This window comes from Somniosus microcephalus, chromosome 6 (genome assembly GCF_052327205.1).
Source record: "Somniosus microcephalus isolate GS21.2 chromosome 6, FLI_Smic_1.0, whole genome shotgun sequence".
Lineage (NCBI taxonomy): Eukaryota > Metazoa > Chordata > Chondrichthyes > Squaliformes > Somniosidae > Somniosus > Somniosus microcephalus.
The window spans coordinates 173,325,260-173,351,952 of NC_140992.1; the positions used below are offsets into that span (position 1 = coordinate 173,325,260).

General features: G+C 48.2%; 1 protein-coding gene across 13 annotated transcripts in view; it reads left to right on the top strand.

The window, feature by feature from the left end:
• The first annotated feature begins 10,663 nt into the window (after positions 1-10,663).
• Positions 10,664-26,693, top strand: part of cnot1 (CCR4-NOT transcription complex, subunit 1) — a 239,717-nt gene continuing 223,687 nt past the window's right edge. For 7 of the 13 annotated variants that reach the window (XM_085990938.1, XM_085990941.1, XM_085990943.1 and 4 more), the window contains exon 1: positions 10,666-11,781. In XM_085990938.1, the coding sequence (XP_085847064.1) occupies positions 11,680-11,781 (102 nt within the window). In that variant the 5' untranslated portion in view covers positions 10,666-11,679. Of the gene's footprint in view, positions 11,782-26,693 lie in introns of all 13 variants that reach the window. The other 6 variants (XM_085990937.1, XM_085990939.1, XM_085990944.1 and 3 more) reach the window with 4 other exon arrangements.

A 26,693-nucleotide genomic window follows, 5' to 3' on the forward strand; every position in this document is an offset into this window, starting at 1 on the left:
GACGCAATCCACGGTTTGTCGCACCCTGGTATGAGGGCTTCACAACGACTCATGGCAAAGAAGTTCATCTGGAAAGGCATGCATCTCGACGTCCGTGACTGGACCAATACCCGCGTGAGTTGCCAGAAGTCCAAAATCCAACGCCATGTTAAGGCCCCAGTGGCCACTTTTCCAGTTCCAGAGCGTCGCTTCGACCATGTTCACGTGGACCTGGTTGGCCCTCTTCCTTCTTCTCGTGGTTTCACGCATCTCCTCACCGTGGTAGACCGCACCACCCGGTGGCCAGAGGCAATTCCTTTGGTTGCCACCACAGCGGCGGACGTTTCCAGAGCACTTCATCTCGTCATGGGTGACTCGGTTCAGGGTATCGGCCAACATCTCCTCCGACCGAGGACCTCAATTTACCTCGGAACTTTGGAATGCCGTGGCTCAGGGTTTGGGTACCAAGCTTCATCGCACCACCGCCTATCATCCACAGGCAAACGGTCTGTGCGAGAGATTTCACAGGTCCCTTAAAGCTGCACTGCATGCTAGTCTTCATGGGGCTGGTTGGGTGGACAGGCTCCCTTGGGTGCTGCTGGGTCTTCGCACGGCTCCTAAGGATGACCTGCAATCTTCTTCTGCAGAACTGGTTTACGGCCAACTGCTCAGAGTTCCTGGCGATTTTCTTCCTCCTCACACGGAACCCTGGTCCGCAGCTCAGCAGCTCGTCAGCCACCAAGAGGCGGCTAAGAATTTCATCCCGGTGCCTACATCTCATCATGACCTGCAGCGCTCCCATGTCCCGGTGGAGCTTAAGAGCGCCGAATACGTTTTCATTCGTGAAGATGCTCACAGAGACCCGCTCAAACCGCCTTACACTGGTCCGTTCCGCGTCATCTCGTCAGGTGACAAGTCTTTCACAGTCGACGTCGGCGGTAAGCCTGACCACATCTCCATCGACCGGTTAAAACCGGCTCATCTGGATCTGAGCGAGCCAGTCATCACCGCTCAACCGCCTCGTCATGGGCGTCCACCATTGACCGTCGGTCCAGTACAGCCACAGTCAGCCGATGGGTCGCCCGTACCTACCTCATCGGGTCAACCCCAGCCAGCCACTTCTTCTCCTATGCCTGCGGCACCATCCCAATCACGGCCAACTGCCAGTTCGTCTTCTAGCGCTCCGTTCCAGTTGCCAGAGTATCGCAGTCGGTCGGACAGACTCGTCAGACCCCCTTCTCGTCTTACCTTTTCTGTTAAAGACAATTCTGGGGGGGCGTATGTGGCGGAGCCACCAGGGGATTCAGGACAATTGTTTATAATTCCTTTGACAGCAATGTAGTGCAACCGGGGGCTGCACCTTTAACGTATCTGTTAACTGTACTATGGCTTCTTTCCTTTACTCCGCGTGATGACGTCATGCCGCCCGTCACGTGATCCCCCAACGGCGGGAAAAACGTGATGACGTGATGACGTCAGTGCTCGGAACCTTCTAGCAGTTCTAGAGAGGCTTTCAACCAGACCAGACCTATTTGCATTGTATCCAGCAGTTTACTGTTTAACTTCGTTTGTTCATTAAATTTTATTGTTTTTGATTCCCTGCGTCGATCTCAATTCTTCAGCTAGGAACCTCCGTTCCTACACTGTAATAATTTTGTATGCTTCAATGAGATCCCCTCTCATTCTTCTGAATTCAATTCGGGTCTAGTTTACTCAATCTCTTCTTGTACGACAGTCCCGCCATCCCAGGAATCAATCCCGTGAACTTTTGTTGCACTTCCTCTATGGCAAGTATATCCTTCCTTAGGTAAGGAGACCAAAATTGTACACAGTACTCCAGGTGTGGTCTCACCAAAGCCCTATATAATTGGAGTAAGACTTCTTTACTCCTGTACTCAAATCCTCTTGTAATGAAGGCCAGCATACCATTTGCCTTCCTAATGGATTGCTGCACCTGCACATTCACTTTCGATGACTCATGTACAAGGACACCCAGGTCCCTTTGAGCATCTGCATTCCCCAATCTTTCACCATTTAGGAAATACTCTGCCTTTCTGTTTTTTCTACCAAAGTGGATAACTTCACATTTATCCACATTATATTCCATCTGCCATGTTCTCGCCCACTCACTGAGCCTGTCGAGATTCCCTTGAAGCCTCTTCGCATCCTCTTCGCAACTGACACTGCCACCTAGCTTTGTATCAGCAGCAAATTTGGAAATGTTACATTTAGTCCCCTAATCCAAATCATTGATATAGATTGTGAATAGCTGGGGCCCAAGTGCGGTACCCCACTAGTCACAGCCTGCCATCCTGAAAAAGACCCGTTTATCCCTACTTTTTTTTTCTATCTGTTAACCAATTCTCAATCTATGCTAGTGTATTACCCCCAATTCCATGTGCCCTAATTTTGTTCACCAACCTCTTGTGTGGGACCTTATCGAAGGCCTTCTGAAAATCCAGATACAGCACATCTACTCCACTAGTTACATCCTCAAAGAACTCCAATAGGTTTGTCAAACAGGCTTTCCCTTTCATAAATCCATGTTGACTCTGCCCAATCTTACTATTAGTTTCTAGTGCCCAGTTATTGCATCCTTTATAATAGATTCCTGTAGTTGCTGGGTTTATCCGTACACCCTTTTTTGACAATGGTGTACTCTTTTGTAATTCTCCAGTCCTCTGGCACCACTCCCGTATCCAACAAGGATTGGAAGATTATGGCCAGTACCTCTGCGATTTCCACCTTTACTTCCCTCAGCATCCTAGGATGTATCCCATCCGGTCCTGGTGATTTATCTACTTTAAGTACAGCCAGCCTTTCTAGTAATGCTGGAAACACTCAGCAGGTCAGGCAGCATCGAGGAGAGAGAAACAGAGTTAACATTTCGTGTCGAGGACTCTTTGTCAGAACTGTTCGGCTGAGTGTTTCCAGCATTTTCTGTTGTTACTTCAGATTTCCAGCAGCCGCAGTATTTTGATATTGTATCAGCCTCTCTAGTACCTTGTTGAGATACCACGGCAAACGTGGGAGTCGAGACCAGAGCTAGTAAAACATAACTGCTTTTATTCTAACTCATGGCAAAGAGGAACTGGAAAAGCCCGCGCATCCACTTAAATACTCCCCAGACAGGAAGTGCTCCCGGCAGCCTGTCCCTGCGGGAAACAAGTTGCTGGAGGAAAGGGCCCCCGGCTGGGGGCGCCTGCTTAAACTGTCCGTGCCGCCGTGAGCGGATTATGTCCATTGGTGGCGTGTCGCCACAGAGCTCCCCCCAGAATCCGCTTAGGAGGAGTGGACGAGTCGTGACGGTGGTCTGATGGTTCTGCCGCAGCGGCTCTGAGTGGTCGCCGGTCTAGTTGGTGGGGCCGGGCGGTTCGCCACCGGCTGTGCTGGCTTGCTGGCGGGACGGCCTCTAGTTGGAGGCCGGGCCACGGGGACCTGTTCCCCTGGTTCTGTGTGTGCTGGTTTGAGCCGGTCGATTGAGACTGTGTTGACCCTGTCGCCGAGTCGCAGCTTGAAGACCTTGTCCCCGGTTTGTAGTACCTCGTACGGTCCGTCGTACGGGGGTCGCAGGGGCCCGCGGTGTGCGTCGTGTCGCACGAAGATGAAGCGCGCCTGCTGTAAATTTGGCGGGACGTGAGGTGCGAGTTCGCCGTGTCGGTTGACTGGAAGTGGGGCGAACTGCTGAGCGGAAGAGAAAGAGTTGAGCCGCTGCTGTTCGGCCGACCAAGGCGTGGTAGCCTCCGGAAGGAATTCGCCTGGGACGCGCAGCGGTTGTCCGTAGACTAACTCCGCTGCCGAGGACTGGAGGTCTTCCTTGACCGCGGTGCGTAGGCCTAGTAGCACCCACGGTAGGCGGTCAGTCCAGGTACTGTCCTGCAGGCCAGCGTGGAGTGAGGCTTTGAGTGACCTGTGGAAGCGTTCACAAAGCCCGTTGGCCTGCGGGTGGTACGCCATGGTTCGGTGGAGCGTCACCCCGAGGTTGCATGCTGTGGCCGTCCAGAGTTCAGAGGTGAACTGGGCGCCTCTGTCGGAGGTTATGTCGGCCGGTACGCCGAACCTCGCAACCCAGGTGTTAACGAACGCCCTGGCGATGTTGGCTGTGGTGGTGGAGGTCAGCGGCACTGCCTCAGGCCAGCGTGTGTAGCGGTCGACCATCGTGAGGAGATAAGTTTGGCCTTGCGATGGCGGCAGAGGACCGACGATGTCGACGTGTATGTGGTCGAAGCGGCAGCTGGGTACCTCGAAGTCTCCCAGGGGTGCTTTTGTGTGCAGCTGTACCTTAGCCCGTTGGCAGGCGAGGCAGGAGGTGGCCCAAGTCCGAACATCTCTGCTGAGGCCGCGCCAGACGAAGCGCTGGGAGAGGAGTTTGACGGATGCGCGGGAACCCGGGTGGGAGAGCCCGTGGAGCGCGTCGAAGATGCGGCGGCGCCAGGTTGCAGGGACGACTGGCCTGGGTTGGCCGAGTGAGATGTCGCAAGTGACTGCCGTGGCTTCGGGCCCGTGCGCGACCTTGGCTAGGCGTAGCCCTGGCAGGCTGGTAGCCGCCGAGAGGAGGTCTGGGTCCGTGAGCTGGGCCGCTGCTAGTTGCGCGTAGTCGACCGCGAGGTGATTCGCGCAGATGGCGGGACGGGAAAGGCAGTCGGCGACAACGTTGTCTCTACCGGAGACGTGCTGGATGTCCGTAGTAAACTCGGACACGGCCGCGAGCTGGCGTTGCTGCCGAGCGGACCAGGGTTCGGTGTGCTTGGCCATCGCGTATGTGAGCGGCTTGTGGTCCATGTACGCGGTGAAGGGGCGGCCTTCCAGGGGGAACCTGAAATGGCGGACCGACAGGTGGAGCGCGAGAAGCTCGCGGTCGAAAGTGGAGTATTTGACCTCGGGGGGCGCAGTTGGCGGCTGTAGAAGGCAAGTGGCTGCCACGCGCCATTGACCCACTGCTCGAACACGGCGCCGACCGCGTGGTCAGGGGCGTCGGTGGTGAGCGCGACCCGGGCATCGGCCCTCGGGTGCGCGAGCAGAGTGGCGTCAGCGAGCGCGTTTTTGGTGGCGTCGAAGGTGGCTGACGTGTCAGTGGTCCAGGCTACGTCCATCTTGCCGGATTTGCCTCGGAGGGAGTTGTATAGGGGCTTCATGAGGGCTGCAGCTCTGGGGATGAACCTGTTGTAGAAGTTCACCATCCCGAGGAACTCCTGGAGGCCCTTGATGGTTGTGGGGCGGGGGAATTGCTGGACAGCCTGCACCTTGTTGGGCAGGGGGACGGCCTGTAAGATTCGAAAATTTTCATTATATAATCACACGAGATAACAGGATTAATAATACAGCTTTATTAACCAAAAGAAGCTTGTACAGATAAAACCTTTGTTAAAAGGGCATACAAAATGGCTGCCGGACCTCGTGATCAGTTTCTTGGACCATTTGATTTCTGTTACTGCAAGCCAGACAGGCTTGTGGATTGAGAACAGTAAGCCCGCGAAAGCCAGTATCGGGAAACCGAAACTCAGGGAAGTGGGCATACATATTCAATTGGATTCTAAGTACAAGACAGTTTCAGGCAACAGGATGGGGCCCATCAAGATATGGGCGGACAATGAATGAACACTTAAACCCATTTAATGTACAAAGGAAAAACCGTTTAACAGCCATCAAGGGAAATCTCCAGACCGATCAATATGCGAACCGAGTTACGGTGACAAAGTAAAAGACATTATCGGCCAGGAAGGCCAGTTAAGCTATCACCGGCTCCCGTTACAAGACAAAGCGCCCCTGCAGAGATTTCTGCCCGCCAAAAATATTACAAAGACTGGACTATGATCTGGCGGGAGATAAGACTGGCCCAAAAGGGTATAACTATGGATTTTGAAAAGTCCAGCGGCGCCTCTTCTACCTCGGTAGCTTCGGAATTCGATCAGGACGTTTCTTCTTTTAAAGACGCTTCAGACGGACATTTCGGAAAAGGACAACGTGGTCGGTGTTCAGCCAGACAAGGCTCGGCCACGACGGGAAGACGACGAGGGTGGCCCGGGTACCGTTGTCGGGAGATCATCGGCGACCCAGGCCGAAGAAGAAGACACCCTCAGGAAAACCGACGATCCAGGCCGGAGGAAAAGGACATTCCGGGCCTAGCACTCCCGTGCCTCAACATCCCATTCTCAGGGTTTTCCTCACTGGACTCTCCCATGTGCATCCAGTTATTCAACCTCACATCGGTGGCAGAGACTTCCCCAAGTATCCAAATCCACAACAGCTTTAACTGATCCATCCTTGACGAGCGCTCATCAAGGCTGTGTCCACTGCCTCATCGCCTGAGAGAGAAAAACAAGCTGCGCCAGAAGTTTCCAAATCCATGTGACGACGGAAAGCTGTGCCGAAAGGCTGCGAACCCCCTCTTTTGCGAATCTGAAAGTGGTGAGCATGATCCCGAGTTCCTCAAGTCGAAACTTAGTTTAGGTCTAAGGGGAGGGCGAGGGTAAGGGTAATCGTAATGTGTTTCCCCTTCTTCGATGTGCCGTGTGTTTCCCATTTCCATGGAATCAAGTTTATAGATATGTGCATGCTTGTAGTCGCTTTGATTTGTGCTTATGATATGTATTTTGTAATGCTGCAAACTGTTTAATAATAAAAGCATCCATTTCGTGCTATTCAACCTGGTCTATTGAGTCTTTCTCTGCACTACAGTTCCCTGCACCTAAGTCCAAGGTCTAGAACCGTAGGGAAGAGTGGGTCGAACCGCTCAAGGGTAATTATTGCACGAAGCCTGGTAGGAGACCAGAACGAGCAAGAGAAACCCCCTACAGGCCCCAGCAGGGGTGATGTGGTGACCGAGAAAATCGATCTCGGTTAGGCCGAATTGGCACTTCGCCGGGCTGAGGATGAGCCCGTGTTGGGCTAGGCGCCCGAACAGGATGCGAAGGTGTTCGAGGTGTTCCTGTTTGGAGGAGCTGGCCATGAGAATGTCGTCTAGATAGACGAATAGGAAGTTCAGGTCCCGGAGGACTGAGTCCATAAGGCGCTGGAAAGCCTGGGCTGCATTCTTGAGGCCGAAGGGCATCCTCAGGAACTCGAACAGGCCGAATGGGGTGATGACGGCCGTTTTGGGGATGTCCGCGGGGTGGTAACCGCGCGCCAGGTCGACCTTGGAAAAGACGGTTCGTCCGGCCAGTCGGGCCGAGAAGTCCTGGATGTGTGGCACCGGGTATCGGTCGGGGGTGGTGGCGTCGTTGAGGCGGCGGTAGTCCCCGCAAGGGCGCCAGCCTCCGTCGGGCTTGGGGGCGATGTGGAGGGGCGAGGCCCAAGGGCTGCTGGAGCGGCGGATGATGCCGAGTTGTTCCATGGTGGTGAACTCGGCCCGCACGATTTCCAGCTTGGCCAGGTTGAGTCTGCGGGCGTGGGCAGAAACTGGGGGGCCGGTGGTGGGGATATAGTGCTCCACACCGTGTATGGCGGCTTTGGCCGAAAAGGTCGGGTTAGTGAGGGCGGGAAACTCGGCTAGGGGTGCCAAGTAGTCGTCCGTGGCTCTGGCGAGGCAGTAGGTCGTCAGGCCGGCCGAACGGGCCGGGGTAAATGCGCCGGGGATGGGGGCCATAGTGTTGATGTCGACAAGGCGGTGCCTCGGAATGTCGACAAGGAGGCCGTGGGCGCGTAGGAAGTCGGCGCCGATGAGTGGGCAGAGGACCTTGGCTGTGAGGAACTCCCAGCGGTAGCGGCGGCCCGCGAGGTCGAGCGTGACCATGCGGGTGCCATATGTGCGGATGTCAGAGCCATTGGCTGCGGCCAGCGTGATACCCCGTGTGCCGCGTTGGATTTCGAGGGCGGAGGCGGGGGTGATGCTGTGCTGGGCCCATGTAGCACAGAAATCGGCGGTTGGTTCTGTCGTCGGTGACGTACAGTAGAGGCCCCTTTTGCCCCGTGGCCATCGCGAGGGCCGGTGCGGGGGGGGGTTTGAAAGTACACGGTGGCGTGCAGCGTTGGGCCCTAGTGCCAAAACGGGTGTGGTAGTAGCAGTGACCCGGAGTGGTAGAGCGGTCGGGCCTAGTGGGCCGGGAAGACCGCGTGGTCGTTGCCGTGAGGTCGGGCGCGACGTCGCGAGCGGACTGTGCAGAGAGCAGCCGGTCGGCCTTTTCGGCTATGTCATTCAGGTCCGTGGAGCCAGACTCCACAATGAGCGGGCGGATGCTGGCGGGTAGCTGCCGAATGAAAAGCATGCGAAAGAGGGCGCCGGTGTTTTTGTCGTCCGAGAGGGACAGCATGTGGGAAAGCAGATCCGAGGGTGAAGCGTCACCAAGGCCGGGGAGGTCAAGGAGTTGGCAGTTGCGCTGGTAAGAGGACGTTTGAAATTTTTTAAGGAGCGCAGCCTTCAGATGTTCGTACTTGCCTTCCGGTGGTGGATCCTGCAGCGCTGCCCAAACCTTGGGGACTGTGGCGTAGGTGAGAGAGACGAGGTAGTCGTACTTTGTGGCGTCGACTGTAATGTGTTTCAGCCAGAATCTGGACTCAGCTTGAACAAACCAGGCTTCGGCCAGGTTCTCCCGAAAGTCCGGTAGTTTAACCGTGGCTGCGTTTGTATCCGCCATGCTAGCTTAGGATTCGTCCTGAGCGTCGGGGTCACCAGTGTTGAGATACCGCGGCAAACGTGTGAGTCGAGACCAGAGCTAGTAAAACACAACTGCTTTTATTCTACCTCATGGCAAAGAGGAACTAGAAAAGCCCGCGCATCCACTTAAATACTCCCCAGACAGGAAGTGCTCCCGGCAGCCTGTCCCTGCGGGAAACAAGTTGCTGGAGGAAAGGGCCCCTGGCTGGGGGCATCTGCTTAAACTGTCCGTGCCGCCGTGAGCGGATTATGTCCAGTGGTGGCGTGTCGCCACAACCTCCTCTTTATCAATTTTTATCCCATCCAGTATCTCCACTACCTCTTCTTTCTCTGTGACTTTGGCAGTATCTTCTTGCTTGGTGAAGACAGATGCAAAGTACTCATTTAGTACCACAGCCATACCCTCTGCCTCCATGCGTAGGTCTCCATTTTGGTCCTGAATCGGTCCCACCCCTCCTCTTACTACCCGTTTACTATTTATATGCCTATAGAAGACTTTTGGATTCCCTTTTATGTTAACTGCCAATCTATTCTCATACTCTCTCTTTGCCATTCTTATTTCCTTTTTCACTTCCCCTCTTAACTTTCTATATTCAGCCTGGTTCTCACCTGTATTCTCAACCTGGTATCTGTCATACGCCCCTTTTTTTGCTTCATTTTACTCTCTATCTCTTTCGTCATCCAGGGAGCTCTGGCTTTGGTTGCCCTACCTTTCCTCCTAGTGGGAATGTACCTCGACTGTACACAAACCATCTCCTCTTTAAAGGCAGCCCATTGTTTGATTACAGTTTTGCCTGCCAATCTTTGATTCCAATTTACCCAGGCCAGAGGGGCCTGTGTGCGGTGTAAACCTCAGGGTGGAGCAGGAGGCCCAATGGCCCGAGGGAGGGGGGCCTGTGTGCGATGTAAAACCCAGGGTGGAGCAGGAGGTCCGAGGGAGGGGGCCTGTGTGCGGTGTAAAACCCAGGGTGGAGCAGGAGGCCCGAGGGAGGGGCCTGTGTGCGGTGTAAACCCCAGGAGGGAGCAGGAGGCCTGAGGGAGGGGCCTGTGTGCGGTGTAAACCCCAGGAGGGAGCAGGAGGCCCGAGGGAGGGGCCTGTGTGTGGTGTAAACCCCAGGGTGGCGCTGGAGGCCCGAGGGAGGGGGCCTATGTGCGGTGTAAACCCCAGGAGGGAGCAGGAGGCCCAAGGGAGGGGCCTGTGTGTGGTGTAAACCCCAGGAGGGAGCAGGAGGCCCGAGGGAGGGGCCTGTGTGTGGTATAAACCCCAGGGTGGCGCTGGAGGCCCGAGGGAGGGGGCCTGTGTGTGGTATAAACCCCAGGGGGGAGCAGGAGGCCCAATGGGCCGAGGGAGGGCGCCTGTGTGCGGTGTAAACCCCATGGTGGCGTTGGAGGCCCAATGGACCTGTAAACCCCATGGTGGCGCTGGAGGCCCAATTGACCGAGGGAGGGAGTGAAGGGGAGGGGGGCTTGTATGCGGTGTAAACCCCAAAGCAGAGCAGGAGGCCCAATGGGCCGAGTCGATGCTGCAGATTCCCTTCTAACCTGATCACATGACTCAGTCACGTGATTCAAAGTTCGCTCCAACAATATGACTTATTTCTTATTTTCGCGGCAACCGCGCCTATATTTATTTTTTTATTACATTATTAAAATATCTCCATATTTATTTAGTTTCTGTTTTGTTTTTTAAAATGAACGTTACGTCTGACATGGCATGATTTATACGTCACGTGATGCAAATATATTTATCTTTTTAAAATTTGAATAAAATATTGACCAAGGTGGGGAATTTGAGTTTCTGATAAAATAAAGAAGATTAATTTTAATAAACGTATTTTTTAACGCGTTGTGCGTGGGGGAATTCCAGGCAGCTCGATCGCTGGACTGTACCATGGTGGCGGCGCGGTGGTGGGGGGTTGCTGGATTGTACCATTGTGACAGCGCGATGCGTGCGGTGGGGGAGTTCTGGGCTGTACCATTGTGGCGGCGCGGTGTGCGGGGTGGTTGGACTGTACCATTGTGGCGGCGCGGTGTGCGCGCGGCTGGGGGGGGTGGTTTGTGTTTGGTGTGTGGGGGGAGGGGAGGGAGAGCGCTGGGCCGCGCCGCTTTTACTCGAACGCTGTCGGAGGGAGAGAGAGGCCGAGCGAGGCGGAGCATAACCAAAAACAATTAAAAAAATAAAATAACAAACTTTAAAAAAACCGAATTCTCCTCCGCTTCAACCCGCTCACCGGAAACCCCAACTTTACCCACCCCCACTCATCCCAACACTCGGAGCAGTCTCGCTCTCGCCCGACTAATCGGCGGGCTCGGGATTGTTTTCCTACTGGTATCGTTTTTTTTTAAAGAATACATTTAAGCGGAGTTTCTTTTTAAAAAAGTATTTGGCCGGCGCTGAAAGTTTTCTGAGGAACATTTTTATTTGGTTGGATTTTATTTTTTTTGTTGTGTGTGAGTGTCGGTGCTTCCAAGATGGCGCAGTGAGTGAGCGAGGCCCCGCCGCCGCCATTTGCAGCCGCCCGCCCGCTCCAACTCACCCACCGACCGAGCGAGCGACCGAGCCAGCGACATACCGAGCCAGCCCAGGCCGGCACCGCGCTCCCTCTCTCGCTTCCTCTCCACTCTCCTCCTCCTTTCTTCCCCCTACCAACCCCCCGTCGCCACCACCCTCCCCACCTCCATCCTCCCCACTCCAATCCTCCCCACTCCAGGCTCTCTCTACTCTGCCGGCAAAGCAGCGCCATGTTCAGGCTACACGGAGGAGGAGGAGGAGCAGCGACAGCGGGAGCGAAGTGAGCGAGGAGCCGGGGACAGGCTGAAGAGAGAGAGACAGAGACACCCCCACTCCCCAGACACACTCACGGGGCGAAGTCTGAGCGGAACCGGAGCGGAAGCGGAGCAAACACTTCTGAAGTGACCATTAGCCCCGGACTCTCCCGTGAGAACATTTAGCAGAAGGAACCCCCCTTCCTCCATCGCTTTATATATTTAAAAGAGAGAGAGAGAGAGGAAAGGCGCTGAAAAGAAAGAAATTTTTCTTTTTCCAGTAAAAGAAAGGGGAATAATGACCATTTCCCGCTTTCCTCAGCTGACCGCCCCGACCAGCAATGAATCTTGACTCGTTATCGCTGGCCTTGTCTCAAATCAGCTACCTTGTGGACAACCTGACCAAGAAGAATTACAAATCCAGCCAGCAGGAGATCTCTCATGTGAGTTTGCCGAGAAACAAGTCTCGCACACAATGTACTAGAGGCCCCAGGCGCCTGAGGCCTGCTCTATTAGAGAAAGTGTGTGTGTGTGAGAGAGAGAAACTGAAATGTAACTTAATTTAAAAAAGCAACTCCTGGTTGAAGGGCAACTTTTGCAGACTGGTCGCCCTCTTTAATAATAAAACAATAACAAGAAAGCAGAGGGGAGAATAGAAACTCATGGTGAAGTCTGGGCCTACAAAAAGTTAATGATCAGAAATTACATTCAAACGTTTAAAGCAAACTCCATCAGATGTGAGTTACTTAGTTGCTGTAAGAGATAGGGAGAAAGTTTTTTTAACGTTTGAGAAACATTACACTTTATTGTACAATGCGTAACTCGGTGTGAGTCACTAACTCATTCAGGAGTGAGGCCTAGTAAAGGGATCAGCAAAAAGTGGGGGAAGGGAGGGAAAGGAGCTGGTGTGTATATGGTATATATAAATATTTTAAAAAGTGATTCTTTTCTGCGGTATTTTGAGTTTTAACGACGTATCTTTCACAATTGTTAAGTTTTGAACTGTTTGATTTGAATAGTAAGTCTACAGAAAAGATTTTAAGCAACCTATACAGATTAATTGACAACCTAGCAGTGACTCATTCGGCTCCCAACTTTGAATGCACTGGCTACACTTGAAAAAAATCCTATTCTATCCTCAGTTAACTAAACTCATGGGTTCTTTAGTCCAACTTTCAAGTTAACAGAGAAACTTCTCCAAGTCGTTTAGCTTTGCTTTTCATAAGTCACTGGACTTCAAAAGCAAATTATTCTTTGAAAGTGCTATGTAAATGCAAAGTCTTTCTCACTTGTGAAAAGTTGAGTGCACGTGTGTTAACTATTGGAGGGAAATGGGAGTTCTAGGAAATACCAAGCAGTTGAATAGGTACTGCAAAGGCAAAATTGTCAATTGATATTTTTGTTTTTAAGCAGCTGGAATAGAAAAACTGAATTGAGGCCTAAAGGAGGATGAGAAAAAGACTTGCCTTCAGAAGCTATTTGTAGCTTGGAAATGTGCTGTACTGTTACAAAGAAAGATGCAGTTTTGTTACTTCATTACTTGTTTTATGTTTTTTTACATTGACCATTAGGAAAATGAAAGAGGATTATTATTCATATTAGTGTATTAACAGCAGTGGTAGCAGGGCATGTTAATTTGTAATAAAATGCTGGAAATGCTCAGCAGGTCAGGCAGCATCTGGAGAGAAATGGTTAACTTTTCAAGTCAATAACCTTTCATCAGAAATTAATTTGTAATTTAAATCCCATTAGATTTTGTCATGTTTCAAAATTTAAACTAAGAGTTCTGAAGTTTAACACATTTAGGAAAGCAGTAAATAAGATGGAATGTGTAATCTTTGAGAATCAGCCTTGGTGGGACTAAGAAAATTAAGACTAACGAATAAGTGCTCAGACCCTCGCAGTTGGCGTCAGATTTATTAAGTTGCAAGTGAAGTTGGCCTCGCAAATCAAGTCTATCCAGTTCCCAGTTGTCAGAACTATTTAAACAAAAGGTATAGTGGATCAACAAAAATGGGGCGGGGGCAATCATGTAAGAGAGGGCACAAAAGAAACCCAATCGCAGTTTTTTTCCTTGTTAATGGACCAAAAAGGTTATGTACCTAATCTTCCTTATCTTGCCACCCAGTCGGCCTTCTCACCCACATGGATGGGTGTCATATCTCTAGTCGTTAAAGGGGAATTAAGTCTGATTGTATTCAGTCTGAGCTCTCATTTATGGGTATTGATATGCTCAAATTGCCATGGTGATTCTGTTATTCTTTAAAAAAAAATGACCTTTTTATATTCTCTGCATTTTGTACCAAATATAAAACCATAGGGAAAACATTTCAATCTGGAGTTCGTGAGATGCTTTCTATCTTTCAGGTGCAGGAGTTTTCATTACTTATACATGTAATGTTTTATCATTGTGTTTTAGCACTCATGAAAGAAGTGTGAAACATAGAAACATAGAAGATAGGAGCAGGAGTAGGCCATTCGGCCCTTCGAGCCTGCTCCGCCATTCAACGAGATCATGGCTGATCATCCAAACACTAGCACCCGGTCCCTACACCGACAGCCATCCCACCCAAGCCCTAACCCCGTAACCCCACGTATTTAATCCCCCCTAACACTAAGGGTCAATTTTTTTAAATTTTTTTATCATGGCCAATCAACCTAACCCGCACATCTTTGGACTGGGAGGAAACCGGAGCACCCGGAGGAAACCCACGCAAACACGGGGAGAATGTGCAAACTCCACACAGTCACCCGAGGCCGGATTTGAACCCGGGTCCAAGTAGACGGTCACTTTTTTATATATTTATTTTTAAGAAACCAATCGTAAAATGGCTATTTTTCCTGGGTGACGTATAAAAGGTTTTCAAAGGAGATTTTGCAAATATTTGGCATACTGTGAAGGTTTTGACTTAGTACTGTACATAGGAATTTACTATACACAGAGTACATTAAAAAAAACCGCAGAGCACTATACAACACAGCAGAAAAGTTTTATTCTCTCTGGCTAATTTCCTCCCCTGTCTTCCTTGCTGTGGTATAGTAACATGGGTGTTTGTTGAACTATGGTACCTCTTCAAAGTGGCTATTCTTCATTGTTCGTGTAGGCAGGATATTTAATCAGGGGGAAGGGCATCAAGCTGAAGCTGACCATGTCCTTGCATCACTTGAAGATTACACATCCATTTATAGGAAAGGTCGTTACAGGTGGGAATACTAGCAATTTCCTTTTTCCCCCCTTCCCTTGGAGGTATTGAAGCTAACTAGCCCCTCCAAAGGTATCCCAATTGAGATCAATCAACTGAGCATAGATCTGGGATTGGCCCTCAACTGTGGCTCAGTGGGTAGCACACTCGCCTCCTGAGTTAGAAGGTTGTGCGTTTCAGTCCCACTCCAGGAACTTAAGCACAAATCTAGGCTGACACTCCAGTGCAGTGCTGAGGGAGTGCTGCACTGTCGGAGGTGCCATCTTTCAGATGAGGCGTTAAACTGAGGCCCCGTCTGCGCTCTCAGGTGAAAGTAAAAGATCCCATGGCACTATTGCACAGAAGAGCAGGGGAGTTATCCCTGGTGTCCTGGCTAATATTTCTGTCTCAATCAACATAACAAAAAACAGATTATCTGGTCATTATCATGTTGCTGTTTGTGGGAGCTTGCTGTGTGCAAATTGGCTGCCGCATTTCCTACATAACAACAGTGACTACACTTCAAAAAGTACTTCATTGGCTGTAAAGTGCTTTGAGATGTCCGGTGGTCGTGAAAGGCGCTATATAAATGTGTCTTTTTTTTTACTCTGATGTTCCTGTTCAGTATGGCTCAGCAACTCTCTACCAGAACCAGCTGAACCATTGGGGGAGCTTGACAGTAAAGTTTTATTAATACAGAAATTTGCACATCATGCTCCCTGACTGCCAATTCACCACAGAGCAGGGATCAAAGCTGGGGCCTATCTAATCTGGATGGTTTGGCTACTCACTGGATAAACTTGCTGAGCAGTCAGGGTAGGCAGCAATTTGAATCTGGTTTTGGGAATGAGAAGCTGCTAGAGATCCTGGTCCTCTTGAGTGTTGACCCCTGCTGGAAGTTATACATGTCAATGTTGGTAAGGGCAAGTTGGGACTTGACTGGGATGCTCCCTCAGCTGTCAAGGTTTGCACCATACCGGTTATTGTGCACTTAAAACAGGTATATCAAATTTTAAACAATTTAAAAAAAAAAACAAAAAACATCAAGTTTGAGAAAATTGAGGTCCATGCTTTTTAAAAATCTACTTTTCACCTTTTATAGGGTTTTGCATTTTTAAAAGCAGTTTGCAAGTAATTCACAGAAGCTTTATCTTTGAGCCAGCAATTTAAAATATGGTTCACGTAAAGGCCACTGCTAGAGCTTCAAATTAGCGGAGCTGGAACTAATTGCACTTGGCTCAAACAGAAGCTGTTGTAATCACTCTTTCGGACAACTAAATTAAACCACGTCTGTAATTGATCATTAAAACACAAAAAGAATGACCCACTTGGGTGAGGTATTAGAGGGTGTGTATGGGACCACACCCAAGAGTCCATGCCTTCAGGAGCAGAGGAGGAAAAAGGGAGAAAACTTGTTTAGGGTAAACTGTAATGCATACTTAAAATAGATATCTATCTCCATTTGAGTGTCGATCCCTTTCCTCTTTTAGCTGAAGAATCTGCTAAATTTGAACTTCCCTCTTCAGAAATGTGTAAGCTTGAGGCTTGATTGATTATCAGTGATGAATATTCCAATGCTTTTTTAAACATCTTTTTATTCTAAAGGAACATTAATTTGATTTTAATATTTCCTTGTTTAATACCTACATTCCTATGAAATTCTTTTCTAGTGGAACAGTAGAGTTGAGCAGGTACCAGCACTACAATGGTAGGATGTAGTTATTTCTCAGAGTTCTCACTCATGACCAGGGAGTAGTTCACGGGCTTGCCCCAGAGAGGGGGAATCAGTGTCAGTGTTGGAAGTCCAGTGTGAAATTCAAGTGAGTCTGTGTTGCACCTTGTATCCCTATCCTTCCAGTAATGGGGAGCCTAATACTGCTCACAGTAATCTAATTGAGACCTTAAGGTTTTGTATAGACTCATCATTACCTTGGCTTTTGTATTCTATATAACCTAGATTTCCATTAGCTTTTTTTCAGCCTTTTCAAACTGCACTGCTGCCTTTAATGTCATGTGAACTTAGTCCCTTTTCCACCGCACCGAGTCTACTTCCATTCAGAGTATAATTACTGTTTTTTTTGCCAAAATGCATCACCTTTCACTTACATTGAATTCCACCTCCCATTTAGGCCATTTCCCCATCTTATTGCTATCCCTTTGCAGTTTCCTTTGGTCTTCTAAAGAATTAACTATTGAGGTATCATTCGCAAATTTTTACCCCACTCCCTGTAGGCCTGTATCCAAATCTTTGATCTACACAGTGAACAGAAGTGGCCCCAGAACGGAACTCTGAGGGACACCGCTACCCACTTCCAACCACTCTGAACAGCTGCCCTTAACTCCTACTTTCTGTTTCTCCATGCTAACCAATTTTTAATCCTGTTTGTTAACCACCTCCTAATTCCACATCCCTTCTCCAGTAATTTCCCATGTGGTACCTTGTTGAGGACTTAAAGTTCATGCACACTACATCCATTGCATTTCCCCGTTTACTATGTCTGTTGCCTCCTTAAAGAATGCTGAGGTTTGTCAAACATGATTGACCTTTGTAAAATCTGTGCTGGTTACTTCTAGCTATTTTCTCTTAAATATGTGGTAATTTCATCCTTCAAGACTCCAATTTTACCTACGGCTGCTGTTACGCTAACTGGCCTGTGAATACTTGGAGCAGCTCTTTTTCTTTTTAGAAGTGGGTATTACATTGGCCACTGTCCAGTCCTTTGCCACATATCTACGCTTAATAAAGCCCTGTGATATAATTTCCACGCCTCTGCAGAGTCATCCCTCATCTCCTTCAGGATCCTAGGATATCTTGTCGGGTCCTGGTGCTTTGTCTTTAGCTTAACTAATTTCTGTAAAATTTTCCTTTTATTCATAATTACATTGCACATCCCGCTCTCAACCACTTCAAGATTCATCTTCTGGCCGATATCCTCTAATAAAGACCGATACAAAGTACTTATTGACTATGTCTGCCATCCTCTACAAATTGGCATTATTTGAAACTAATGCATATAAAGGATGCAATGTTGGAATGCACTGTTGAAGATCTCTTGAAAATAGACAATACTCAGCTGGGGCATTTGTAAGTGTGGGTGGGGGGTTTGGGGAGGGTGATTGCTGCTTAAATGGATTAGGGAAGGGAAAATCAGTCAATTCCAGCTCTGGATTGCCATCTAGTCACCTGCTGAAAGTGTGTGTACTCTTTTTGGTGGGTACTTTAAACAAATTTGACTGTAAAGTAAACAACAAATGAAACTTAAACAAATTAAATTAAAATTTGATTGTCCGGGTTGATGCACTCTGAAAGTGTGTGTATGTGTAGAGCTCAGGTGAGGGCAGGATGGGCTTGGCTTCAGTAGCTTGCATGAAATATCAGAGAGTGACTTGTGCCCGTAGAGATGCAATCCACCAATGAATCAGTGTTTTCAAGATCAGGGGAGGAGAAAATTAATGAGGGCAACAAGCTGGATAAATTTGAATAATGTCGAGCCCTGGTGATCAGGAGACTATTAACTGGGCTGCTGATTATCCCAAAAATAAAAACACTTTTTTCCTGATTTGTTGCACCATCCAGACAATCCTAATGAAATTGAAATGCAACTAAAAGTGAAAGAGCGTTAAAGGGAAATTTTCCCTTGCCTCCATTCATAGTTTGGAAATTTCTGTTATTAACTTGGAGAAATAACCCAGTGAAATTAAGGGCTGTTTCTTTAATTGGGATTTCCATTTTGCCTTTTGAGTCTACCAGTTGAATTTTCCTGTGTTCTGAGGAAGCCAGTAACAACACTTGGCTAGTCTAACTTTGCAAGTCACATGGCAGTTGGTGATTGGCATGGATTTAAAAAAAACACTTTTTTCATGCGGATGCCATCTGCAGTTCCTCCTCTTCCATGTTTGAGCGCAATGCCATCTTTCTAATTGTGAAGTGGATTTCACCAGTAACTGCTGAGTAGTGGTTTAAAGTTATTCCTCCTTGGCCAATGGCAGAAGTTTCAAAAGCATAGAGACCACCTATAGAAGGCAGTCAGTGCTTTATGTCCTATATACTTCTCGATACTGATCCACTTTAAGATTTCAGTATATTTTGTATTAAATGATTTACACTGATGTGTACCAGACTACATGTTGTAAAGGTCCAGTGAAGATGTCTGGACTTGTTTTAATTTTTCAGTGAACAGATTTTAGTTGAAGGAATAATAAGACACCAAAAGTAGATTGTATTTGCTTCACAGCAGTGTAGAAAAACAATTCTGCTGGGGTCCATTAAGAAAGTACATGTATTTATTTCTTCTTTTCGGCAGTCCCTCGGAACCGAGGATGACTTGCTTCCATATTAAAAATGAGTTCGCAGGTGACTGATGAGTCCAGTGCGGGACCTACAGTTTCTGTCACAGGTGGGGCAGACGGTGGTTGAAGGGGCGGGTGGGTGGGTGGGGTGCTTGGGTTTACGTGCGCTGCCTGCGCTTGGCTTCTGCTTGCTCCCGGCGAAGAGACTCGGTGTTCAACGCCTTCCCGGATGCTTCTCCTCCACTTTGTGCGGTCTTGGGCCAGGGATTCCCAGGTGTCAGTGGGGATGTTACACTTTTTTCAATGAGGCTTTGAGGGTGTCCTTGAAGCGTTTCCTCTGCCCACCTGGGGCGCTCTTGCCGTGCCGGAGCTCCGAGTAGAGAGCTTGTTTTGGGAGTCTCGTATCAGGCATGCGGACAATGTGACCTGTCCATCGGAGCTGATCGAGCGTGGTCAAAGCTTCGATGCTGGGGTTGTTGGCCTGAGCAAGAACACTGACGTTGGTGCGCCTATCCTGCCAATGGATTTGCTTCACAACAGTGTAGAAAAACAATTCTGTAGGGGTCCATTAAGAAAGTACATGTATTTATTTAGTACCGTATCATGCCCCAAAGTGCTTTACATACAAATAATTACTTTCTAGTGCAGTTACTTTCTAGTGCAGTCACTGGTGTTGTCGGTAAACATTGTGTAGGTAAACCACTCCTCCTTGCCACAAAAGCAGAACACCATGATGATGCATTGGTTGGAGGCATTGTGTGCAGAATCTCTGTTGATAGACCGCATGTGAGCAGCAGTTCTAAAGAAGGCAATATGGAGGGAGCGGTGACGAAGCCACACTTTGGAGATAAAGTGTCAGCTTGGCTCAGTGATAGCACTTTTAACTTACGAGCCCAAAGGTTATGGGTTGAATCCCCACTCCAGGACTGAGACTTGGGGAGTGCTACCTTGATCGTGCCTCTTGGATGCGATATTAGATTGAGGTGCTGTCTGCCTGTTCGGGTGTATATAAAAGATCTCGTGGTACAGTTCGAAAGAGTATAGAGATCTCATTTAATTGCAGCCAACATTTTTTTCTCATTCAACATCAAAAACAGAATAACTGATCATCTCATTTGCTGCTTTGTGGAACTTGCCTTTTGTAAATTGACTGCTACGTTTACCTATAAAACTCAAAAGTAATTCATGGCTGAGGCTTGTTGGAACATCCCGAATACGTGCTGTGGTGCTTTGTACATGCAAGTTCTTGAAGCATTTCTCTAGATAATATACAGAAATATACCTGATGAGATTCCTGTTTTCATGTTTCCCCCCCCCCGCCCTCCATACACAGTCCCACTGTCTAGGGTGCCCATATATTGGAGGGGGTGGATAAGTCAGTGTTAACGGTTCGAGTCACTGACAGTACATCAGTAAATTGTTCCAACAGTAAGAAAAGTAGTTCCAAAGCAGTATATGCCACATTGAAGGATTTTCACCAGTGCTGTCTGGTGGTCCTGTCATGGAGCAATGCCCAGCTGTATGTGAAGGTCCAAAGTGGCAGGCCTGGTTGGAGATGTGAATCCTATTCTAAAAGATAAATAATCTAACATATTACCCAGCTGGAAGATTGGTTTATATTGACATGACTCCCCCTTTGCTGCTTAAAGCACTATAAAAGGCAAGTTAAGTAACTGAGAGAAACCATTAGGTGTTCAGTACTCTCTTATCAGCATTGAGTTGTGACACGTTCAAGTTATCACGGAGCTACTTAAAACTTTCTTGAGTATCATACTTTTATAAAAAAAAAAAAAATGCATTTTCTTTCCTTTCTCCTCCCTACTTCCTGTAACACCTCAAAGGGTGGATTGGCAACCTGATCTCAATATTCTGCCAATTCCATGCTATAGATGACACACAAGGTGTGCAAGAGCAACCTGTGCTGACTCTTCATTTTTACACCCTTTGTGTAAAAGGGTCTTGGTGTGGCCCAGACTCATTTCCCAGTCTGTGTTGTCAGCTGGCTTTGCTAAGGAAGGAATGGAGGCTCTATCATTGCCCAGTGCCCTGGACAATGGTTCAAAGACAATTCTGCTAAACTGCTTTTTGGCAGGTTTTGCCTCTGTTTGATCCTCTTCCCTTTCTTCCCCTTGCTTAGTGTCATCTCACTATTCACCACCCTGTAAAGTCCTCGAAGTGTCTCTATGTAATAAGCTCCATGAAAGTAAGTTCATAGAATGGTTACAGCACGGAGGTAGGCCATTCGGCCTGTTGAGCCCATGCTGGCCCTCTGCAAGAGCACCTCAGCTAGTCCCGCTCTTTCCCCGCAGCCCTGCAAATTTTTTTCCTTCAAGTACTTATCCAACTCCCTTTTTGAAAGCAGTGATTGAGCCTGCCTCCACCACCCTTTCAGACAGTGCATTTCAGATCCTAACCACTCGCTGAGTTTTTCCTCATGTCGCCTTTGGTTCTTCTGCCAATCACCTTAAATCTGTGTCCTCTGGTTCTCGACCCTTCTGCCAATGGGAACAGTTTCTCTCTCTCTACTCTGTCCAGACCCCTCATGATTTTGAACACCTCTATCAAATCTCCTCTCAATCTTCTCTGCTCTAAGGAGAACAACCCCAGCTCCTCCAGTCTATCCACGTAACTGAAGTCCCTCATCCCTGGGTTAATTCTCGTAAATCTTTTCTGCACCCTCTCTAAGGCCTTCACATCTTCCTAAAGTGCGGTGCCTAGAATTGGACGCAATACTCCAGTTGAGGCTGAACTAGTGCTTTATACAGGTGGTTCATCATTTCCACACTTTTGTACTCTTTACCTCTATTCATGAAGCCCAGGATCCCGTAAGTTTTTTTAACTGCTTTCTCAACCTGCCCTGCCACCTTCAACGATTTATGCTCATACACCCCTCGGTCTCTCTGTTCATGCACCCCCTTTAGGATTGTACCCTTTAGTTTATATTTACTCTCTTCATTCTTTCTACCAAAATGTATCATTTTGTACTTTTCTGCGTTAAATTTCATCTGCCACGTGTCCGCCCATTCCACCAGCTTGTCTATGTCCTCTTGAAGTCTATCACTATCCTCCTCACTGTTCACTATACTTACAAGTTTTGTATCACCTGCAAATTTTGAAATTGTGCCCCGCACACCCACATCCAAGTCATTAATATATATCAAGAAAACCAGTGGTCCGAGAACCGACCCTTGGGGAACACCGCTGTATACCTTCCTCCAGTCCGAAAACAACCGTTCACCACTACTCTATTTCCTGTCACATAGCCAATTTTGTATCCGTGCTGCCACTGTCCCTTATATTCCATGGGCTTCAACTTTGCTGGCAAGCCTATTACAGGAAACTCTTTCTTTTGTCCGGCACTGATGGGACCGGCATGTTGCCGGTTTATCAACATTTCCAGATGACGGAGAGGGTTATCTTCCGAGGCTATTTTTAATAAAGAAAAATAAAATCAAGAAATGTGCAGTATACAGTAATTGGGTACTCACCTACAGAATGTTGTTAAATGGATGGTGGAAGATGCTTGATTAAGTACAGTACTGCCAGTTGAGGGTAATGCAATGCAATGACTACCAGCAGCGTGGGGGAGACACACAGTACCCCTGTAAAATGGCAGATCAGAAGAGACTACCGGCAGCGCGGGAGAGTCAGGCTCCTGTTACAGGGGTATTGAGGTGTTCCGACTTCCGACAAGAAGCCGAGTAGTGGCAGTTTGGAGAACTACCCCCACTGACTAACTCTGCCACCGTGGGAGACTCGGACTCGGCAACATTGCCGGTTATTGAGGTGTTGTTTCAGAGTGAGAATTTTGCCGGTTAATAGAGAATTCTGGATATTTAGGTGCCATTTAAACGAGAGTTTCCTGTATGTGGCACTTTGAACACCTTTTGGAAATCCATGTATACCACGTCGACCCCATTGCCCTCATCAACCCTTTCTGTTACCTCATCAAGAAACTCGATGAAGTTGGTTAAACACAATTTGCCTTTAACAAATCCGTGCTGGCTTTCTTTAATTAAACATAGAAACATAGAAGATAGGAGCAGGAGTAGGCCATTCGGCCCCTCGAGCCTGCTCCGCCATTTAATGAGATCATGGCTGATCATCCAAACTCAGTACCCTGTCCCTGCTTTCTCCCCAGATCCCTTGATCCCTTTAGCCTTAAGAAATATATCTAACCCCTTCTTGAATATATTTAATGAATTTGCCTCAACTGCCTTTTGTGGTAGAGAATTCCACAGGTTCACCACTCTGGGTGAAGAAATTCCTCCTCATCTCTGTCCTAAATGGCTTACCCCTTATCTTTAGACTGTGACCCCTGGTTCTGGACTCCCCGCCATCGGGAACATCCTTCCTGCATCTAGTCTGTCTAGTCCTGTTAGAATTTTATAAGTTTCAATGAGATCCCCTCTCATTCTTCTAAACTTCGGCGAATATAAGCCCATTCGACCCAATCTCTCCTCGTATGTCATTCCTGCCATCCCAGGTATCAGCCTGGTGAATCTTCGCTGCACTCCCTCCATGGCAAGAACATCCTTCCTCAGATAAGGCGACCAAAACTGCACACAATACTCAAGATGTGGTCTCACCAAGGCCCTGCACAACTGCAGCCAGACATCCTTGCTCCTGTACTCAAACCCTCGCTATGAAGGCCAACATACCATTTGCCTACTTAACCGCCTGCTGCACATGCATGCTTACCTTCAGCGACTGGTGCACAAGGACACCCAGGTCTCGTTTCACTTCCTCCTTCTCCCAATCTATTGCCGTTCAGATAATCTGCCTTCCTGTTTTTGCCACCAGAGTGGATAACCTCACATTTATTCCACATTTGTCTAAGTGACTGTTAATTTTGTCCCTGATTATTGTTTCTAAAAGCTTCCCCACTACTGAGATTAAACTGACTGGCCTGTAGTTGCTGGGTTTATCTTTACACCCTTTTTTGAACAAGCGTGTACTATTTGCAATTCTCCAGTCCTCTGGCTCCACCCCAGTTTCTAAGGAGGATTGTATGATTATGGCCAGTACCTCTGCGTCCCAGGGTGCATCACATCTGGTCCTGGTGACTTAATCTGCTTTAAGTACAGCCAGCCTTTCTAGTAACTATCAATTTTTATCCTATCCAGTATCTCCTCTACCACCTCCTTCACTGTCTGTGGCAGCATCTTCCTTGGTGAGGACAGATACAAAGTACTCATTTAGCACCTCAGCCATACCCTCTGCCTCCATGCATAGGTCTCCTTTTTGGTCCCTAATCGGCCCCACCCCTCTTACTAGCCGTTTACTATTTATATGCCTATAGAAGACTTTTGGATTACCTTTCATGTTAGCTGCCATTCTATTCTCATACCCCTTATTTTCTTTTTCACTTCTCCTCTGAACTTTCTATATTTAGCCTGATTCTCGATCTGTCATACATGCTTTTTTTTCTGCTTCATCTTACTCTCTATCTCTTTCATCATCCAAGGAGCTCTGACTTTAGTTGCCCTACCTTTCCCCCTAGTGGGAATGTACCTCGACTGTGCCTAAACTATTTCCTCTTTTAAAGGCAACCCATTGTTCGATTACAGTTTTGCCTACCAATCTTTGATTCCAATTTACCCAGGCCAGATCCGTTCTCATCCCACTGAAATTGGCCTTCCTCCAATTAAGTATTTTTACTCTAGATTGCTCTCTCTTCTTTTCCATAGCTAATGTAAACATTATGATACTGTACTATGAGCACTGTTCCCTAAATGTTCACCTACTGGCACTTGCTTCACTTGACCTACCTCATTCCCCAGAACCAGATGCAGCAATGTGTCCTTCCTCGTTGGGCCGGAAACATACTGATTAAGTTCCCCTAAACACACTTCAGAAATTCTTCCTCCTCTCTGCCCTTTACACTATTACTATCCCAGTCTATATTAGGATAGTTGAAGTCTCCCATTATCACGACTCTATAGCTGTTGCATCTTTGTAATTTCTCTGCAAATTTTTCCCACAAGTTGGTGGCCTATAGAATACACCTAGTAGTGTAATGGCACCTCTATTATTTCTTAACTCTAGCCATATAGATTCTGTCCTTGACCCCTGCAGGACATCCTCTCTCTCCAGCACTGTAACATTCTCCTTAACCAATACTGCCACACCACCCCCTATCTTTTCTGAACACCTTATATCCAGGAATATTTAAAACCCAATCCTGCCCTTTTTTGAGCCAGGTCTCCATTATTGCCACGACATCATATTCCCATGTGGCTATTTGCACCTGCAGCTCACTTCATAGGTTTACAGTGCATGTATGTAAACGCATCTTGGATCGTCCCGTGTTCTTGCTTAGTCTGACCCCACCTAATAGCTTACTATTTCTTAGCTTACTATTTAGTGCTATCTGTCTCTCGCAATCCTTTGTGCCCATTGTTTCTCCTTTCTAATGCTACATCCTGGTGTTCATCCCCCTGCCAACTTAGTTTCAACCCTCCCCAACAGTACTAGCAAACCTCCCCATGAGGATATTGGTTCCGGCTTGTACAAGTCCCCCCCCCCCCCCCCCCCCAAAGAAACCGGCCCCAATGCCCCAGGAATCTGAAACCCTCCCTCCTGCACCATCTCTCCAGCCACGCATTCATCTGCTCTATCCTCCTATTTCTATACTCACTAGCGCGTGGAACCGGGAGTAATTCAGAGATTACTACCTTTTTGAGGTCCTACTTTTTAATCTCTTTCCTAGCTTCCTGAAATCTCGCTGCAGAACCTCATCCCTCTTTCTACCTATGTTGTTGGTACCGATATGGACCATGACCTCTGGCTGTTCACCCTCCCTCGTCAGAATGTTCTGCAGCCGCTCAGTGACATCCTTAACCCTGGCACCAGGGAGGCAACATACCATCCTGGAGTCACGTCCGAGGCTGCAGAAACACCTGTCTGCTCCCCTAACTATCGAATCCCCTACCACTATTGCTTTCTCTATCTTCCTCCTCGCCCCTGTACAGCTGAGCCACCCGTGGTGCCGTGGACTTGGTTCTGGCTGTACTCCCCAAAGGAGCCATTGCCCTCATCGGTACTTAGAACAGAATACTGGTTGGTGAGCGAGATGCACTCGGGACTCCTGCACTACCTGCCTGGTGGTCGTCTTCTGTCTGGTGGTCACCCATTCCCCCTCTGCCTGCGCACTCCTTAGCTGCGGAGTGACCACCTCTTGCAACGTGCTATCTACGTAGTTCTCAGCCTCGCGGATGCACCGCAGTGACGCCAGCTGCTGTTCAAGCTCTGAAATCCAGAGCTGGAGCTCCTCCAGCTGACGACACTTCCTGCACATGTGGTTGTCCAGGACACGGGAAGCATCCTGGAGTCCCCACATGGCACAGGATGTGCATTCCATTCATCTAATCAGTCTTGCACCCATTTGGTGCTGATATTTGATGCTTTGGTAATGCCTTCTGGACAACATAACTACAGTTTGAGTCTACTTTTATAGTCCCAGGCATGAGACATGCCTTGTCTAAATAATCTGTACTTTGGTCATGGAAGTCTAGATGGCTTTCAGTTTGTGAAAGTATTCACTTAGCATGGTTAGATTGCCTCTATCACTTGAATGCATAATTGTTTTGGGTCAGCACTAGTGTAAAAGATCATTGAGTGCACCAAAGTCTTGAGATATCAACCTCTCTTTAGGAGGTCCTCACACAGGTTTGGTTTCACCTGGGATGCAATACAATTCCAGCTTTAATTAATAACTGCCTGTTAGAAATAAGTTTTCTGCGAAGATATCTCGAGAAGCCTGCTCTGAAAAAATAGATGGTTAACAAAAGTCAAACTTCAACTGAAGTAGATAATGAGAGTCTGAGTTTAGTTATAAAGCAGTAATCTAATTGATACAATGAACTACAACTGTGAAGAGA